The sequence below is a fragment of the Mus musculus genome, chromosome 11 (assembly GCF_000001635.26).
Source record: "Mus musculus strain C57BL/6J chromosome 11, GRCm38.p6 C57BL/6J".
Lineage (NCBI taxonomy): Eukaryota > Metazoa > Chordata > Mammalia > Rodentia > Muridae > Mus > Mus musculus.
The window spans coordinates 113,616,177-113,635,639 of record NC_000077.6 but is presented as its reverse complement, the minus strand read 5'-3'; the positions used below and the strand labels follow the sequence as shown (position 1 = coordinate 113,635,639).

Below are 19,463 nucleotides of genomic sequence, written 5' to 3'. Positions count from 1 at the left end.
GTGCACATAAGAATGTTCAGTCCCTCTTGACAATGACTGGTCTCCTCTTTGTAAAAGGCTGCCACCATTTCTTTGGTGACAGCCAGGGGATGATGGGTGGGTTAGAAACGAGGAAGCATACGGAGAGACGCGCACAGCATAAGTTCAACAAACTATAAGCCAATTTTAAAAGTGAGTTTATACATTCTACTTGCCATTTGGTGTGTGTGTGTGTGTGTGTGTGTGTGTGTGTGTGTGTGTGTAGGTATGTGTGTACCCATGTGTGTGGAGGCTAGAGGTCAGTATTGGGTGTTTTCATTACTTACTTTCCACTTAACAACCCTGTACATGCATGAATATTTGCCGGCATATATCTATGTAGACTGCACGTTTGCTTGGTGTCCGCAGAAGCCAGCGAGGGTGCTAGGGTCTGATGGAACTGGAGTTAAAGATGGCTGTGAGCCTCCGTGTGGATCCAGGCCCTCTGCAAGAGCAACAAGTGTTCAGAACTCCTGAGCTATATCCCTTCAGCCCTTCTCCACCTTCGTTTTTGACACAACAGTTCTCATCGAATCTGTAACTCGTCAATTGGCTAGGTTGGCTGTCCATCAATCCTGTGGGATCCTCTTGTCCCCGCCTCTCTAACACTGGGATTACAGACTAGTAATTACAGCCTCTGGCTCTAACGTGGGTGCTGGGGATCAGAATTCAGATCCCATGCTTTCACGAGGGTGCTGAGCCATCTCCCTAGGCCCTGCTGCTCGTTGTTAGCGAGATGCTTTTGGCAAATTGGAAACCCGAGAGGGATGGGGGCTTCCAGTCTTTGGGCAGTTGAATTATCCCTTGGTTTTGGCCGTTCATCAGCTGGAGTGATTTGGCTCCTGGGACTTGGCTGACTGGCTGGGCTGGCACATATCCTGTTCTATACTGGAACAGATGGGAGCCCAGCCTTCATTAGCTATTTGTTCTAAGGGTCTTCTTCTCTGGCTCAGCTACAGATTAAACTCATGTCAGAACCATTTAAAGTCCAAAAGGAGGAAGAGATGGAGAAAAGGTGATCCTGGCTCTGAACCATCAGGCACGGGACTCAGATTCTCCAGTGGTTCCCCTTGGAATTAGTTCCCAGCTGTGTTTATGAGAATGAGGGGCCACTCACTAATATAGAATCCTTCCTTCCTTCCTTCCTTCCTTCCTTCCTTCCTTCCTTCCTTCCTTCCTTCCCTCCTTCCTTCCTTCCTTCCTTCTCCTTCCTTCCTTCCTTCCTTCTTTTCTATTTTTCAACATATAGTTTCATTGTGTAGCCCTGGGTGTTCTGGAATTTGCTCTGTAGAACAAGCTGGCCTTGAACTCACAGAGATCCACCTGCCTCTAACTCCCAAGTCCTGGGATTAAAGGCATGTGCCACCACTATCTGACTTAAAATTCTTAAAAAGAGGAATTTAAAACATACTTTGAGGGGCTGGTGAGATGGCTCAGCGGTTAAGAGCACTGACTGCTCTTCCAGAGGAAGTCCTGAGACTGAGACGAGATCTGACGCCCTCTTCTGGTGTGTCTGAAGACAACTACAGTGTACTTACATATAATAAATAAATAAATCTTTAAAAATATACTTTGATTTTAATTTTAAAAACCTCTTAAGATTTATTTATTTTATGTACACCAGAAGAGGGCAAAGGATTCCATTACAGGTGGTTGTGAGCCACCAAGTGGTTGCTGGGAATTGAACTTAGGACCTCTGCTCTCTCTGGTCGCCGGCTTGCTCCAGCGTCAGATCCCATTACAGATGGTTGTGAGCCACCATGTGGTTGCTGAGATTTGAACTCAGGACTTTCAGAAGAGCCGTCGGTGCTCTTATCCGCTGAGCCATCTCACCAGCCCAAAGTAGGTGTTTTTGAGGCCTCTCTCCTTTCATGGCTTCTGTGAGCCAAGGCTCCTTGCCGTTCTTTTCTAGCAGGCTCACATGGCCATGTGGGTGCAGCTCAGCTAACTGATTGACCTCAAACTTGAACACTGGAGGCCAGACTTCATTTCATCATAGACAGGAGTTACATCATCTTCCCCCCCAACCCCCCATGTGATACTAATAAGTACTCGGAAAGCCCATGGTGTGAGCCCATAGAGGTGGACCAGGCGAGGGAGGCCAGAGTCTCTTGCTGTGGTGGTTTGAATGAGAATTGCACACCCGTGAGGACACGTGTGTACACACACACACACACACACACACACACACACACAAACAGAGGCTCATATGTGTGAATACTTGGTCCCCAGTTGGTGGAACTGTTTGGAGGGATTAGGCAGTGTGGTCTCATTGGAAGAGGCGAGTCACTGGAGATGAGCTTCGAGGTTCCAAAAGCCCAACCCCAACCCCATGCATTCTCTGCGCCCTGCTCGTGGCTTGAGCTCTCAGCTGTTCCTGCCTCCATGCCTTTACCCTGCCATCATGGATTCAAACCCTCTGGAGCTCTAAACCCGACTAAGCACTTTCTTCTATAAGCTGTCTTATAGAAGAAACTGTATACCTTTGGGGAAAATATCAGCTTCCTTGGCAATGAACTTAACTCTGGGGACAGGGTATCCTAGCCTATAAGGCACAGGGGTCACTGACCATGTTTGGCATGGCTAGTGCCCTGCTGTCCATGGTGCGATTGATGGCCAGTTACCTCAGCCAGTTAATGGTGGATTTTGCTTCTGCGGCACTAGTTACTGCCCTCAGGGGCCCCTGCCCCAGCCCTTTACAGCATCTTCTTTGTGAGGAGCTGCATGTAAGAATGACAAGGTCTTTGATACTAATAAGTACTTGCCCCTGGGCTGAGCTCTCTGTTGACCTCCATGTTACTTTCTTCTTCAGTGGCTTCTACTGCCAAGGGACCTTCTCCATTGCTTAGGCAACTGGGGTCTCTGCCACAGTATAGCAGATGGACCAGGCCGTGGCACGGCACTTCTGATTCCTTCATGAGTAACCCCTGTATCGTATCACCTCCTCTCCCCTTGCTTTCTCTGTCTCTGTCTCTGTCTCTGTCTGTCTCTCTCTTCTTTCTTATCTTTTTATGTTAGTTTGATGTGTCACTTGCACATATGTCTGCATACCACACGCATGTCTATGGCTCACAGAGACCAGAAGAGGGCATCAGATTCTCTGGATCTGAAGTCAAAGATTGTTTGAGCCACAGTGCTGGGAAGCCAGGTCTTCCGGAAGAGCAGCAAGTACTCTTGACCTCTGAACCATCTCTCCAGCCCCTCGTATCACATCTCCTAACAGGCCTTGTGAAAAGGCCAGACAGTTGTATCTGTAAACCAGGACGTTCCTTTTCTGCTTCCGGTTCTGGTGGCAGGAGCAGTCGAAGTGAGCAGTTCTCCCTCCTGGAGACCAGTATCCCAGCAAAGAAGTCCGGTCCCTCCCCTCCCCACCTGTGTCAGGGAGGGGGTGGTTTCAAAGTGAAGCCTGCCCCCCACCCATGTGTCAGCTCGGTATCTGCACTGGAAGCTGACCCTGTGCCTTCAGCTCCCTCCTGCTTCCGGGCTCTGTCCTACGGGAGGCAGGTGCTCCCTGAACCAGACTGGGATCCAACCCTCACATTTCATTTAAATGACAGTATACTCTTAGGAGAATCAATACTGCTTTCCAGTGGGTTTGGCTAGGGCTTGGTTAATATTTAGCCCTGTTTTCAGGCGTAGTCCAGATGCGAACAGCCCGAGACGTCTCTAGGAGAACAAGTGGCTCACCCACTGGTGTTCAACCCCTCTGAGTGCAGGAAGGGGTGGGTAGTATTGGCATGGCTATGGGGGGCCGTCTTTGTCTTTGAGACAGTATTCTCAGCCCAGTGGTTGCCGAATCCAATTGGTAATGGCAGCTACAGAAGACTGCCATCCTCGTCCCTACATGAGCTTCTAGGAAAAAAAAAAAAACAAGAAATGAAGAGACTCTGCCAATGGGATTGTCCCCAGGAATTTGTGCACAGAGGGAAAAGAAACTCTAAAAGAAAGATTTGCGTTGATAGAACATTTGCCGGGGAATTAATTATTTTGAAGCTGGCAAAAAATGTGGTTGAGTCAAGTGACCGATTCCAAGTCATTACGTACAAGCTCAAGAGCTGTGCCTGTCGGCACTTACCCTGAGAGGCTGCACACACACACACACACACACACACACACACACACACACACACACACACACCAGAAGCGGAAATCAGATTTTTCAGCCACACCCTGCAACTGCCTGGATCCACAGGCTTTACTTCTACAGCAAGGCAGAAAAGCTCGACTCTCACCCATTGTGACTTCCCTTGGTTGGACAGTCACCCTTGGAGCTGGTTGTGGAGGGGGCATAGACCTCAGCCGCCATTGCCTATCCACCTACCCCAGTGTTCATGCTGCACACCTCACATTTGGGAAGCTGGAGCCAACAGTGTCTGCAGGCAGCGCTTGTGCTCTGCCACACAGAGGAGGTCAGATGTGTGTAAGTAAACAGGCTCTACTGGTCCACGGAGTCCCCTCTGCCTTCGGGTCTACGGAGTCCCCCTGCCTGCTGCGGGGTCCACGGAGTCCCTTCTTCCTACCATTTCACCTCCACTGTCCTCGTCACATCTGGTGCATGTTCTAAACTAAGACACGAACCCTGTACAGAATTCATCTCCATGCCCAAGGTTATTCAGCTCCAATCCTTCTATTGGGAGGCGAGTAGTAGTCTGTAAAACGCACCATCAGGGATCACAAAGTCAATCCGAGGCATTTTTTAAAAAAAGATTTATTTTACTTTTAATTATGTTCATTTGTGTGCGTCTGAGTGCAGGTGTTCACAGAAGCCAGGAGAGGGCATCAGATCCATAGAGTTGGAGTCCCAGGTTCTGATGAGCAGCCCGACGTGGGTCCTTAGAACCAAACCAAACTCTGCAAGAGTAGCAAGTGCTCTTAACTGCTGAGCTAGTCTTCCAGCCCTGATGTATTATTTTTTATTGTATCCACTTCCCCTTTATCCATCGGATCTGTCTTCATAATGTTGGATTGGAGCTAAGAGTAACTTTTTGAACTAAAACTGTGTTAACATTTACATTAAAAGATTTCTTCTTCTTCTTCTTCTTCTTCTTCTTCTTCTTCTTCTTCTTCTTCTTCTTCTTCTTCTTCTTCTTCTTCTTCTTCTTCTTCTTCTTCTTCTCCTTCTCCTTCTCCTTCTCCTCCTCCTCCTCCTCCTCCTCCTCCTCCTCCTCCTCCTCCTCCTCCTCCTCCTCCTCCTTCTTGATAAAAGAAATCCAGAAAACAAGTCATCTTCAGAATAGATGCTTCAGAGGCTGGAGAGATGGCTCAGTGGTTAATATCACTGGCTGTTCTTATAGAGGACCCTAGTATTCACAAGGTTACAACTATCTGTAACTCCTACACCAGGACATCCAATGCCCTTTTCTGGCTCCCACAGGCACCAGGCATGCACATGGTACACAGCCATGCATGCCAGCAAAACATTCATATGTATAAAATAAAGTAACATATTTTTTAAAATTTAATTAAATTATAAATATAGGTAGACTAGCAGGTAAAACATAAATTTTCATATCACGAAATCTGATGGCTTATCTGGATGATTTATTAATCTTGTGTGTTTGTGTATGGGTTGTGTGTGTTCATGTATATGCATACTATGTGTTGGCAGGGTATGTGTGTGTGTGGGGGGGTGTGGTGTGGTGTGGTGTGGTGTGGTGTGGTGTGTCAGCCTTGAGTGTTGAACACTAGGCACATCTATTCTTTGTTTGAGACAGGGTCTTATTGGCCTGGATCTTCACCATGTAGGACAGGCTAGTTGTCCAATGAGCTTCCAAGGGTCCATGGCTCTCTACCTCCCAGCTCGCCGTTGCTAGAATCACAAGCCCATGACTTGCACTTGACTTTTTTGTGTGGATTCAGGCGATTGAACATAGGTTTTCAAACTTGTGAGATCACCTCCGAGCCCTGTATCACTGATATTAAAGTCCTCTTTTTTTCTGCCTTCAAATGACCATCCTGTTGCTGAGTAACCCCAGACACAGCTTAGACATTCCATCTTGGGGTTATGGGTGGCTTCTTAGGATCAAAGCCTTGTTGGAGGCAATTTCTCAAGCTATGGGGACAGGAGCACTATAGCCTTACTCGGACCTGTCTTCCCGAAATGATTGCTACCATTCTGAGTTTCTTAGAGCCATTTCCTATGTGAGGGGGGGGAAAAGGCATTTTTTTCAAAGACGAATATTTCCAACTGTGGCAATGGTGAAGGTGAATCTGTAGCTCTTCCTTCCAATCCCCCCCCCCCATCTGTATCAAAAAGAACAGGAAGTAGTGGCTCTCTATTTGTTATGGCTGCCAAGAAGCCAGCCCGAGGCTGAACTGGTAACTAACTTTGCCTTTGGTAACAGTCTGGGATTTTTCTGAATGCACTTGTCATTGTCGTCGTTGTCTTCTTCTTCTTCTTCTTCTTCTTCTTCTTCTTCTTCTTCTTCTTCTTCTTCTTCTTCTCCTTCTCCTTCTCCTTCTCCTTCTCCTTCTCCTTCTCCTTCTCCTTCTCCTTCTCCTTCTCCTTCTCCTTCTCCTTCTCCTTCTCCTTCTCCTTCTCCTTCTCCTTCTCCTTCTCCTTCTCCTCCTCCTCCTCCTCCTCCTCCTCCTCCTCTTCCTCCTCCTCTTCCTCCTCCTCCCTCTTCTTTTTGCAACAACTGTTCCTGTAGTCTTGGTTTATGGTTGCACTTTTCCTTTTGGGTGATTTATTTGCCTATCATAAATCCCACCGAACGTATCTTTCTAAGCAATAGCAAGTAGTTTTGGGAGCCAGGTGGTATTGACATAGTCGGAGATTAACACAGCCCAGTAAGGTAAGCTAGCCATGGGTAGGGCAGTCAGCCATTCTGACCACTCAACAACCCTTGCTTATGGAGCCAGAAGAAGAAAGGGCATTTTAAAGTACAGTTGAAGTCTACATGCGGGATGCTAAGTGTCATGCTTACTGTGAACCTGGAGTGGGTAGCACCATCCACATACCTGCCCTTGAATTTCTTCATATCCTACAGCTGTGGTCAACCAAGGGGCTGAGGGCTGAATTGTTTCTTGTCTCTTGTACACAAATAGGGAGATATCACCCGTGGTGTGAGGAACCGCTTAATTAGCATATCTAATGAATAATGAACAGCCTATTTAGCATATCCAAGCATTACATTACCTGTATGACACCTCATGCATGTACAGCTGAGGAAGGTGGTGACACAGCGGTCCCAGCCTGGGAAGGGTGGGGCTCCCAACCTTCACACACACACACACACACACACACACACACCCGCACACACCTGTATACTCCTTTAGCTGGCCTTTTTTTTTTTTTTTTTTTTTTTTTTTTGTTTCTCTGTATAGCCCTGGCTGTCCTGGTGTCCCGGAACTCAATTTGTAGACCAGGCTGGCCTCAAACTCCGCCTGCCTCTGCCTCCCGAGTGCTGGGATCAAAGGCGTGCACCACCACGCCCAGCTCTTAGCTGGCCTTAATTGTTTCATAAGCACTGTTCCTGAGTCTTCATTTCTGTGAATTTCATAATGCACACCTTTGTATAAAATTCTTTAGAGATCATATTTTTTCCCCCACTTGCTCCAGCCCCCCTTGCTCCAGCCTAGTTATTTATTATACGGAAGTTCACTGTAGCTATCTTCAGATACCCCAGAAGAGGGCGCCAGATCTCATTACAGTTGTGAGCCACCATGTAGCTGCTAGGATTTGAACTCATGACCTCTGGGAGATCAGTCAGTGCTCTTAACCGCTGAGCCATCTCTCCAGCCCTAGAGATCATATTTGAGAGCTGGGGAGATGACTTTACAGGTAAAGGCGTTTGCTGAGCAAAGCCTGGTGACCTGAATTTGGTCCCCACAACCCACATAAAGGTGGAAGGCAGGGACCAGCCCCATAAAGTTGTTCAGACATCCATCCACACATGTGCCACGGCAAGTGTGCCAAACCCCCCCCCCCCCATTAATAATAAATACATAAAAATACCTCTGAGAGCTGGGGAGACGGCTTATTTGGTTAACACATTTGCTGCCCAAGTGCGAGGACATGAATCTGGATCCTCAGAGCACATAAAACTCATCTGGGCATGGCTGACCATTTATAAAACCGGAGCTTGAGTGGTGGAGACGGGATCCTCGAGGCAAGCCGGCTCACTTGACCAGAAGGCTTCACGTTCAGCAAGAGACCCTGTCTCAGTAAAGTTAGTCAATGATGTAGGGAGGTAGCAGTATCAGCCTCCAGCCTGCACACACATAAGTACACGAGCGCACACACACACACACACAGAGGCATAAACACACATACCCACTGCATACACATAAGACAGGAAGAAATAACAACCACCTGTCCCCAAGAACAAACCAACCAAGGACAAGCCAACCCAAAGCACCTTTAAGGAGTTGTGGAATTACAGTTCTGTTTTCTTTCATTAAGAAATCCTACCTGGCATTAAAAACAAGACAACTTCATGGTTGCCCTTAAAGGCATAATTCTACTTCTTTTTTCTTTTCATTATTATTTGTGTGTGTGTGTGTGTGTGTGTGTGTGTGTGTGTGTGTGTGTGTATGAACTCACACAGGCACAGGTATGTGTTGAGGAGAAAATTTGTTTCCCCATGGGAATCATAGTCTGGTTTTTGCCTCTCAGGCTCCTGACCCCTCCCTTCCCCAATGGTTTCCGAAGCGAAAGGAATTTGAGGAGAGAAATCTATAATCTGATCTCAAAGCAGGCTTCGTCCTGATAAATGGCATGGGATGGGCAAACGTCCAAGAGCTTCAGCACCAGTATTTTCCTTCTGCGGCACACTGCAGATATAACTGGGGAAGAAATCAGCAACTGACTTTGTTTAGCCAATGTAAAGCAGGAATGGCTTGCTACAAAACCCACCCCCACCCTTGAAGTGTTCTCGCAATGGAACCCCCATGTTTACACAGGTCAGCTCTGAACCCACGGCCTCCCATCTCGATTCACTTTCTTTCTTTCTTTCTTTCTTTCTTTCTTTCTTTCTTTCTTTCTTTCTTTCTTTCTTTCTTTCTTCCTTCCTTCCTTCCTTCCTTCCTTCCTTCCTTCCTTCCTTCCTTCCTTCCTTCCTTCCTTCCTTTCTTTCTTTCTTTCTTTCTTTTTTTTTCGAGACAGGGTTTCTCTGTAGCCCTGGCTGTCCTGGAATTCACTTTGTAGACCAGGTTGGCCTCGAACTCAGAAATCCGCCTGCCTCTGCCTCCCAAGTGCTGGAATTAAAAGTGTGCGCCACCACGCCCGGCTTCGATTCATTTTCTAATCACCTTTGTGTTCATCTCAGATGCTGTGACCCCAGCGAAACTGAGCACGCTTGTAGAGAGGAAGATATTTTCATATGGGCAAACATTACAATTTTGGTATGGCCACAACCCTTAAAGTCCTTTTGGGTAAATGAATAACTGATCGTATCTGAGAGTTACATTCAAACCCGAGTTTACATTCTGACTCTCACAGAATATTCTCACTGTCTCTTCTTACTCCAACTTCACATGTTTGAAATTGATGAAATACCCTTCCTGGCGCAGGTGCAGCGCCTGCGAGGCTAGGACCATATATATGACAGGGGCCCTCTAGGATAAAGAATACAAAACCACCTTACTTTCAATTTTTTTTTTTTACAAAAACGTATTATTATATTATTCTATGAACATATTATTATATTATCCTATGAACATACATACTGCTCATGCTCCTCCAGTGTCTGGGGATGGCCCATGCAAGACAGATGCTGGAAGCTTAGATTGGACTGACTGTGACGTGGCGAGTCCTTTTCTTCAGGTTCAGCGTTGTGGTAACTGTCCACCTATACTAGACGCACACGAACTAGCTACTTGGGCTTACAAACACGGGACATGTTTGTGTGACCGGGGAGGGGAGAATATACAAATGTAAATATCAGATCACAAGATTTACGTAACGTGTTAGCACACATACACACAGGACTTTGATTTAGTTTTGGTTTTTCCGGTTTCTGCCGGGCAGCTGTTTTCCACCAGGTCACACCCAGGCAATGATGTCTTCCGCTCCGGATTGTGAATTGTCTGCCTGCACGAAAACGTTCACTTTAGGGGAGACGTGACCAGAGGGGTATACTTTCGGACAAGCCAGACTCAAATCCTGTTCTCTGAACGGGGTGCGTGTAGAACACAGCTCTGTTCTAGAAGCCGGGTGTGATGGATAGGGGAGGCGGGAAGCCAGGGAATGGGAGACACACTGACAGGAGTCAGGGCTTGGCTAGTGTGTGTGCATGTTGCGTTCCTGGGTTGTTCAGATACTGGTTTGGAGGTCTCCATTGAGGAGGGTCCTCTGGGTCTCCGTGGTCTCATTCAGCCGGGATTTGTCCTGCTTACTGTCGCTCCTCTCCCCATCCTCCGTACCACTCACCTTGACCAAGCAAAGAACATTCTGGAAGCTCTTCTTGAAGTTGTCAGACAAGAAGGCGTACAGGATGGGGTTGGCGCAGCTGTTGGCATAGGTGAGGATCACCACAAAGTCAAACATGCCTTTCAGGGCTGGGGTGGGACTGATGGCCACAGACACGGAAGAGACGTTGAAGATGTAGAAGGGGAGCCAGCAGAAGATGAAGACAGCCACTACGATGGACACCATGCGGGTCACCTTTTTCTCTGACTTTTTCCTCTTGGATGATCCCACTCGGATTCCAGAGGACTTCACCTTGATGATGATGAACAGGTAGCAGAGACAAATGATGGTAAGGGGTACCAGGAACCCCAGGATGAAGGCGTAGATAATGAAACCTGTGTACCACGCCCCGGATTCGCCTGGCCAGTTGATGGTACAGCTGCTCCTGCCCCACTGGTTGCTCCGGAGGCCGGCGTATATCATGATGGGCAAAATGACGAGCAGAGACACACACCACACAGCTACATTGATCATCTTGGCTGTCCGGGGTCGCCTCCATTTGGCTGACTTAATGGGGTGCACCACGGCCAGGTAGCGGTCGATGCTCATGACCGTCAAGCAGAAGATACTGGTGAACTGATTGATGCCATCTACAGTCATGACCACCCGGCAGATGGCCTTGCCAAAAGGCCAGTGGACTAGCGCCACCTGCATGGCCAAGAAGGGCAGCCCTAGCATGAAGAGTTCATCTGCAATGGCCAGGTTAAGGATGTAGATGTTGGTGATGGTCTTCATCTTGGCATAGCGGAGGATGACATAAATGACCAGCGTGTTGCCGCACAGCCCGACAACACACACCACGAAGTAGATGAACGTGAGGACGGCGTTGCTTGTCATGTCGTAGTATGGCTCGGTCTGGTTGGAGCCATTGCTTGGCCCCAGTGAGCCGTTGAGGTCAAATGGAGAGGACACCCACACTTGGCTCCCATTCAACTGCTCAGAGCTCATCTCCATGGCTGCTTTCCACTCCGTCTAGAACCAAGCTGCCTAGAGATCTTCCTCTCGCCTCACAGGACTCTGGGGGCCAAGATTCTACTGTGACATCTGGGAAAAGAAGCAGAAAAAGTAGCCGTCAGTCCCAGGCTACTTAGGCTCCCTCTGTTTCTTGTTCATCTTCTTAGTTTCACGTTCCATGCCCCCCCAATTCCTCTTTTTTTTCATGTATTCATGTGTGCTGCTGCATGGTGTATGTGTGTGTTTGTGTGTGTGTGTTTACATAGGTTTGATAGCCTCACCCTTTTTTGAGTCATGATGTTTCACCATGTAGCTTGGGCTAGCTGTTCAGTGAGCTGCAGAGATCCACCTGTGTCTGCCTCCCCCACGGCTGTGATTACAGATATGTATCAAATATACCGGCAGTTTTATGTGGTTCTGGAGGTTGAACTCAGGTCTTCTTGCTTGCAAGTCAGGTGCTTTATTGACGGAGCCATCTCCCCCTCTTCCTCCCTCCTTCCTTCTTTTCTTTCCTTCCCACATCACTCCCTCTCTCCCTTCTTCTTCCTCCTCTCTTCTTCCTCCTCCTCCTCCCCTCTCTCCCTCCTCCCTTTCCCCTCCTCCTTCTTCCTTGAGCTGAGCTAGCCTGGAGCTCACTATGTAGCCTTAGCTGACTTTCATGCGTAGCACTCCCATGCCTGGGCCTCTGCTGTTTGGAGTCACAGTGAGCTACCAATCCCTTGTTCCCCTTCTATGCATTTTTCAATTGAAAAGCAAGTTTTTTTTTTTTTTTTTTTTTTTTTTCTGTCTAGCTGCCAGCCCACCTGTCAGCCTGAAGACTTTTTGAGGTCTTTTTTTCAATGGTGGGGGAAGGGTTTGAGTTAAACCATCATCCTAGATGACACACATGTGGCAGACGGCTATGGCTTCAAACACATAGACTTTGACCCCTAAGGAATTGACCGATCCAGACTGGAAAAAGGCAGATCTTGGAGGGTTTCAGCCCCTGTCCCTGGAGGAGTCTGACACCAGCATTTGGGGACCCCAAGAACAACTCTATGCTGGCTTGATGTCTGCCACCATCAGAGATACCCCCGCCCCCGTGGTGGGAAAACTCAAGAAGTTAAAGGGAGAACAAACTTTGGCTCCAGAGTTGAGCCCCACGTGACCCCATGCCCAGCCCTTAACTGCTGTAACTCTCCTTTGTCAACACAGGGGTGTCATGAAGGTTAAACAAGAGAAAGTGTGTGCAAATCCTAGCATTGTGCAGGCTTATAATCAGAGCCTCATAAACGTTACCTCCCCCCGTCTACTGTCTCATTATCTCTAATTTATTGAAGCCTGCCTACACAGTGAATCAAGTTATAGTCTTCAATATTAAAAGTAAGAGTCTGGCTTTTTTTTTTTTTTTAATGATGCTTTAGGCCCTCTCCTCTTCCTCCCTCTTCTCTTCCCCCTCTTTCTCTTCTCCTCCTCCTGGTTCTGATTTTGTAACATCAATGTTCTCCATTCTCCACTCCATCTCTGCTTGGGAAGGCTCTCTCCTAAAGACCTTTTGCCTGCAGTTCTCTGACTTAGGACAAAAAAAAAAAACCCAGGGAACTAGGGGAGGGATGTAGGCTTTTCATGAATGTCAAAGATGCTTTTATTTATTTATTTATTTATTTATTTATCTATCAAGAATTAAAGTGTTTCTTGGGCTGGAGAGATGGTTAAGAGCTCTGACTACTCTTTTAGAGGTCCTGAGTTCAATTCCCAGCAACCACATGGTGGCTCACAACCATTTGTAATGGGATCCGGTGCCTCTTCTGGTGTGTATGAAGAGAACAATGGTGTACTCACATACACGAAATAAATAAATAAATAAATAAATAAATAAATAAATAAATAAATAAATAAAATAAAAAACCGGATGGAGTCTAGTCACACCCATTGTCCCCATTGTCCCCAGGAGGTGAGGATTCCGTCCTCCCTCAGTGGAAACTGAGGCTTAGAGAGTTAAAGTGCTTGGTGGAGTGAGCACTTGGACGAGAACCAGCTGGCCCCAAGTCTTCTGTGATTTTCACCATGTCCCAGCTGATGCTCAGTGGGTCGAAGCTGGTGGCTGGTACCTTAGGCCTTAGTTGGAAGCCACTGGCTCAAGTGACCTCCATGCTGAGAAAATAATGAGAATTCTGTTGGCTTGGCTTAAGATGTGAAGCACCAGGTCAACCCACAATTAAGCTATCTATCACAGTTATAAAATGTGTGTGTGTGTGTGTGTGTGTGTGTGTGTGTGTCACTGTCTGTGCTGGGCACCTCCAGCAGCTAATACTTCAATGGGGGGGGGGAAGGGCACCAAGTCACATAACATGTGAATTGCGTGGAAATGAGCCTATGAATAAAGGATGTGAGCGTCAGGACACAGCCCTTCCCAGGGGGCTTCTCAGGAAGTTAGGGGCTGGGTCTTGGGTGTAGGAAGAGTTAGGTAAGCGTTTGGGACAGGAGGTCCAGCCAGGGAGAGAAGAACTGGTCAAGGGCCGAAGTGTCCAGCATCTCTAGTTCACGTGCCTGAGCACGTTTCATTGAAGCAGAGGGCTTCTCCAAGTGATTGCCTAACACTGGTCGAGGCTGCAGGGATGTTAAAGATGTAGCAAGCAACAGGCAGGTGCGATTGATTCGTGCCCACCTCTGTCTCTGATTCGTTCTCACGGCCAAGTGATGGCCTGGCTTTTCTTTCTGCAGTAATTTCCCCAGCACATGCTTGGTCAGTGAGGTCTAGGATTTTCGCATTTGCATTTTGGGGACCCATGGCATTGTGTCTACATTGGGTAAGCAAGCAGAAGCAGGCAGCCATTACAACCAGAAGCCATAAAGAAACTCCTTTTAGTATCCCCAGATTAACTTGGGTTATTTCCCCTGTCTTCCCCCCACCCCCTTCTTTCTCATCTTGTCAGTGACTTAATTCTATAGACCCAGAATCCTATTCAGGCTCCCTACAGTGAGACCTCACAGTAACCAGGAGCTCATGCCATCTATGGACAGTGATAGGGTACTTCAATGTCTGACTAGGACTGAAGACCTCCCCTGGGCTGTAGAATCCCTGTCTAAAGCCAAAAGGAGGAGTGGGGGAGGGGGAGGAGGAGGAAGAGGAGGGGAAAGAGGAAGACAGAGGTGGGACAAGGCCGGATGTGTTTCTTCAGCCCTCACTGTGCAGAACCAGAATGAATGGCGGGGGGTCTAGGGGTGTGTGTGGAGGGGGTGTCACCTTTCTCTGAAATGAGCTGAGACACATCTCCACTTTGGGGAGGGAAGTCTGGGAAGGTGGGTGGAGGTCATATGCTGGGAACCCCATGTCTGAGGAAGACACGAGCTTAGAACCTAGGCGCCCTATGTAACAAGCCCAAGACCTCCAAGTGGCGTCTTTTCCTTTTCCAATCATCTCACTGCAAGTGAATTGCAAATGCCACCGGGCGATACTTGTTGAATTGTGCTTAAATTAAATGCCCTGGGAAGTCAGGCTCTCTGCTTTGCTGCTAAATACTGGCCTGTAGCTTGGTGGGTGGCGTCCCCTGGCTCCGATGGAAAGAAGGGTTTCCACTCAGGAACCCCCTCTTTCCCTCCCACAGACTGCTCCACAACTAGAGGAGGGACAGGTGGGTTTAGTTTCTTTCCAGCATCTTTCTGTTGTGAGCCCTCAAGACCTCCCCATCTCCAAGCCTACCAGACACCTACACACACACACACACACACACACACACACACACACACACACACCCCTCCAAGAATCTGAGGTTGGAACTTGCAGCAGCCCTGTGTAGCCCACCACGATGCTAGAGTGCCCCTCGCCATTGGGGCGAAGGTAGATAAGCGAGGCTCAGGACGATGGAGTTAGTGTGAGGAAAATATTTAGGGTCATAACTCGCTGACTCTGGAAACAACGTGTTCCCTAAGGGATCTTTACCGTTTCTAGGCAGACTGAGGGAGAGTGGATTGCGGTGCCTGCAATGTCCAGCTTCGAAACGCAGAGGGGACTGAGGTGCCAGGGGCAGCTAGGAGCGCTGACAGTCGCTTGGGGACCTGACCATTCAGTAGCTGGTTCTCTCCAATCTAGACAGATTCTCTGCCTGAGGGCGGCGGGTGGGGGGGGGGGGGAGGGAGGGGGACCTGACCGCAGACGAATTTGGGCTGCCTCCCCATCAGGGCGATAAAGAGCCCTGAAGAATCTGCTTTCCTTCTTTTTCGGTGACGTCCCCATCACTGTCCCTCCCTAACTTAGGTCTCAGACTGTGGACCCTGTGGTGGCACTTGGCATGTCCCTTCTCCTTTAGCTGGTGTCTCTTTCCTCGGACCAGGGCTGTTTCGCAGGTGGCTAGGAAACAAGTTGTCCCCATCGGACACGCAGGGCACACGCCACGGTACTTGGGCATTTTCTTTGAGAACAAATCCGTCCCAGAACACACTACCTTTCCACCCCAGACACCACGATATGCATCTTTCATCCACCTGTCACCTCCAAAGGCACAAAAACAGAGAATTTGCGCGCCGGGACCAACGTGCAGGTCGCCGGGATCGGCGGTCTATCCCCAGAACAGATGCATGCAGGTGCCCAAAGTGTGCTTGTCCCTCCCTCCATCTCACGGTGACACACGCGTATGCACACTGGCACCCCTCACCTTGGTTTTCCTCGAGCACTCGCTTCCCTGTGTTCTCTAGCACCCAGAAGCTGTTCTTTTACCCAGCTGGGCGTCCAGGAGCACAGCAGGCTTAGCGGGTGTTTGGCGCTCAGCAGTGGCTCCCGGGGCTCCCAGCTTCCTTGGCTGGCTCGTGCTGGCCCTTCTGGCGTCTGAGAGAGCTTGCCCGGGCCCCGAGAGAGCTAGCTTGGCCTGTAGATCATTGACGCCCAGCCGCGGACTGGTGCTCCAGGCGCCGGTGGCCTCGCGAGCGCGCCGGTGGCTGCGCCGCTAGCAGTGGCCCGGGCGGGTGGCAGCCCCTGGGCACACTTCCCCACGCCCCCGCCCGTGACGTCACGGCAGCTTGGCTCCGCCTGCCGGGTCCTGTTGGACCCGGTGAGCAGAGTGGAGAAAACCTGCGGGTGGCCCAGGATAAGACAGCAGACCTTGATGCTGTTGGATGGTGAAGCGATGTCAGTGTCTCCACGACTCCTCCCTATGAGGGCGCGCGTGGCTTTCTTTCCGATTTCAGTGACTCGGTCTGGTTTTACCCAACAAATTCCAGGCAGCTGGTGCGGCGACTTGGGTGACCTAGACTAGCTCCGGGACCTTTAAGACGTGTTCTCAAGTTTGCAAAGCCGTGCCTACCACGGTCCAGTCCCGGGAACAGGGCACAGGTTGCAGAGTCAGGCTAAGGGCAGAGGAAAAAGGGGTGACAGCAGCAAGCGTGTCTCCCGTGCAGGCGCCTGCAGGTGTGCAAGCGCGGGGCACCTGGCTTCAGTTCCTGCAGCCAGCAGGCTCCGCGGGCTCCACCGCTCTCCCAACTGGAGGCCCCGGGCCATGCAGTCTCTTCTAGCTTTAATTTAGCCCGTCAGTCACTGCTTGCTGGTCTGACCCAGCCCCAGCCCAACCGTTCCGCCTACGCGCGCTGTGGCGCTCTGCGGGAGCAAGGAGGGACTCACAAGAAGTGGGAGATGTGTCGCATCAAGTTGCAGCTATTTATTTTTTGACTGTGATGATTCAGCCGATGTTCCAATAGTTTAATAAGTCATAATCAATCCTGTAGCCTCCCTTCCTTCACCTCTTAACACTCCCCCAGAGAGAGAGAGAGAGAGAGAGAGAGAGAGAGAGGAGAGAGAGAGGAGAGAGAGGGGAGAGAGAGGAGAGAGAGAGGGGCAGAGACAGACAGACAGACAGAGACAGTGAGTGCACCCTGGTGGTTTCTAGAACATGAAAAATCAGAAAACAAACCCCCCCCCCCCCGATTAGCTTTCTCTGTGGGTCCTGATGCAGCCATCCTGTTTTTGATCTGCTTGCGGGTTCATCGGGGAAAAGCATAAATCCAGGAGTTGTGTATGTGCGGTGAGTTTTGACAGGGAGCCAGGCAGCAGGTAAAAGCAGCCCGGAATTCTTGTAAGTCAGAGTGTCGCTCACTGGCACCATCTCTACGAGATGTGTGGGCTCTGTGGACTTGATGGAGATTGAAGCAGTGGTTGTCGGGTCCTAGTGTTGTGTGGGTTGGCTTGTCTTTAGGTTTTTTTATGGGCGGGGTTGAAGGGTTGAATAGTGCAGCTCTCAGAACGAGGGGAGTGGCCCTGGGGGAAAGAAGGGGCCCTGAGTGAGCTCAGGCCTCCTCCTCCCTGAGACACAGTTGTTACAATGCCTATTGCCCCCTCTAGTTAAAAACCCTTCCGGGAACAGAGAAGGATGAAGAGCCAGGAAGTGTCCATTCTGAGCTCGGCTCTCTTCGAGTGTCATGAGACCTTGTAAAAGTTCGTCACCTGTTGCTGCAGTTTGTGTATTGTCTAGCAAAATAGCTCATTCAAAAACAGGAACCCCTGGTTCTCAGTAGTTCCTTCTCTCATACACAAGGTGACCCCCAGGGGGCAGTGTACAGGTTTTTTTGGTTTCTGTACTTTTGGTTCCATATCAACACCACCAGCAAAAAAGCAGGCTGTCCTTATCAGCTAAATAATCCTTTCCCAAACAACGTGGGGATCATTTCTGTATGCTCTTAACATGCTGAGCACACACAATAAAATCCACCCTCCGTGCACTTGGGAAGTCTTCCCTCAGCTCTCTCAGAGTCAGGTCTGCCAGGCTCAGCCCCAATGGATAGATGAAACCAGGGCATGCCTATCTCTTTTGCAGCTGGGCCCCGTGAGATCTGAACACTTTGACCTTGAGAGCAGAAAAGGTCATCTAGAACAATTATTGATTTTGTCCGGTCCGGTTGTGTGCCTCTCTCCCCTCCCCCGACCTGTGAATGCCTCCACAGAGCTCTGAGATCACCTTTGGCTTCGCTGCACCGCCCCTCCAGCCTCCAGGTTTGAGTTCCCAATCCTGGTTTGACAATACCCTGCCCTTTTGACACCCACCCAGCAATCTGCCGCAGGCCTGTCCTTCCTCAACAGCTCCTTTAGTAACTATGTAACGAGACCTTGAACCAGAAAAATACACGGGTTGCAAAAGAGATAACCTCCTCACTGGCTTGCTTGGTATCTTTTTTTTTTTTTTAAAGATTTTTTATTTATTTTTATGTATGTGAGTACACTGTAGCTCTCTTCGGACACACCAGAAGAGGGCATCCAATCCCATTACAGATGGTTGTGAGCTGCTTGTTTGCTGCGAATTGAATTCAGGATCTCTGGAAGAGCAGTCAGTGCTCTTAACCACTGAGCCATCTCTCCAGCCCCTTGCTTGGTATCTTTAAGCCAATGAAACAAACACCTCTTCATTTTTGCACTTACCAGAGGGACGCTAGGTGGCAGGAAATGAAGAACGGTAATGGCCTGGGAGTTCAGCAGACAACGGACCGGGAACTCTCAAGTAGGTCATTCTGTCTGGTCGCTTAGAGGCTTTATCAACTAAATGGAGAGCAATTGTTCCTCTGCTGTCCATTTGGTGGAAGCAAATGTTGCAGTTTAGCTTATGGTGGAAGCAGTTTAGCTTAGAGGAACGTGTGAGGCATAGGAGAACTGGATTGATTGGTGGTGTTGAATGGCAGGCCAGGCATCTGGCACAGGGTCTGTCATCTGCACATGTGACATTTCTATGGATGGAGAAAGAGCAAGGCCCCTTAAGCTGCAGCATGTTAAATGTGGGGTGCTTTGGAACTCACTGTGTAGTTCAGGCTGGCCTCAAACATGTGACGATCCTTGACTGCCTCTGCCTCTGCCTCCTGCCTCTGCCTCTGCCTCTGCCTCTGCCTCTGCCTCTGCCTCTGCCTCTGCCTCTGCCTCTGCCTCTGCCTCTGCCTCTGCCTCTGCCTCTGCCTCTGCCTCTGCCTCTGCCTCTGCCTCTGCCTCTGCCTCTGCCTCTGCCTCTGCCTCAAGAGCTGGGACTGCAGGTCTGTGAGGCCACACCTGGACTTGATGTTTTGTTTGGAAACTATGGCATGTGATTACCATGAATTTTTAAGGACATGCCCATTGGCCTAGAGGGCTTGA

At 49.2% G+C, this 19,463-nt stretch overlaps 2 protein-coding genes across 17 annotated transcripts in view; one reads left to right on the top strand and one right to left on the bottom strand.

Annotated features, from left to right (window-relative positions):
* Window positions 1–19,463, top strand: part of Slc39a11 (solute carrier family 39 (metal ion transporter), member 11) — a 405,350-nt gene that overhangs the window by 14,561 nt on the left and 371,326 nt on the right. The window lies entirely within an intron of this gene.
* Sstr2 (somatostatin receptor 2) lies at window positions 9,612–16,313 on the bottom strand. 2 transcript variants are annotated; one of them, NM_009217.5, is made up of 3 exons: window positions 16,018–16,313; window positions 10,391–11,473; window positions 9,612–10,051 (listed from the first exon to the last, which is right to left on the bottom strand). In NM_009217.5, exons 2-3 carry the CDS (start codon window positions 11,381–11,383, stop codon window positions 10,004–10,006), a joined length of 1,041 nt encoding a protein of 346 aa, NP_033243.2. In that variant the 5' UTR covers window positions 11,384–11,473; window positions 16,018–16,313; the 3' UTR covers window positions 9,612–10,003. The 2 variants fall into 2 exon arrangements, with proteins under 2 accessions (NP_033243.2, NP_001036071.1); NM_001042606.3 differs by having other exon boundaries at window positions 9,612–11,473.

What these genes read in the sequence shown, in the direction of transcription:
- Sstr2 (NM_001042606.3), bottom strand. Translation starts at nt 11,383, where the DNA reads ATGGAGATGAGCTCTGAGCAGTTGAATGGGAGCCAAGTGTGGGTGTCC.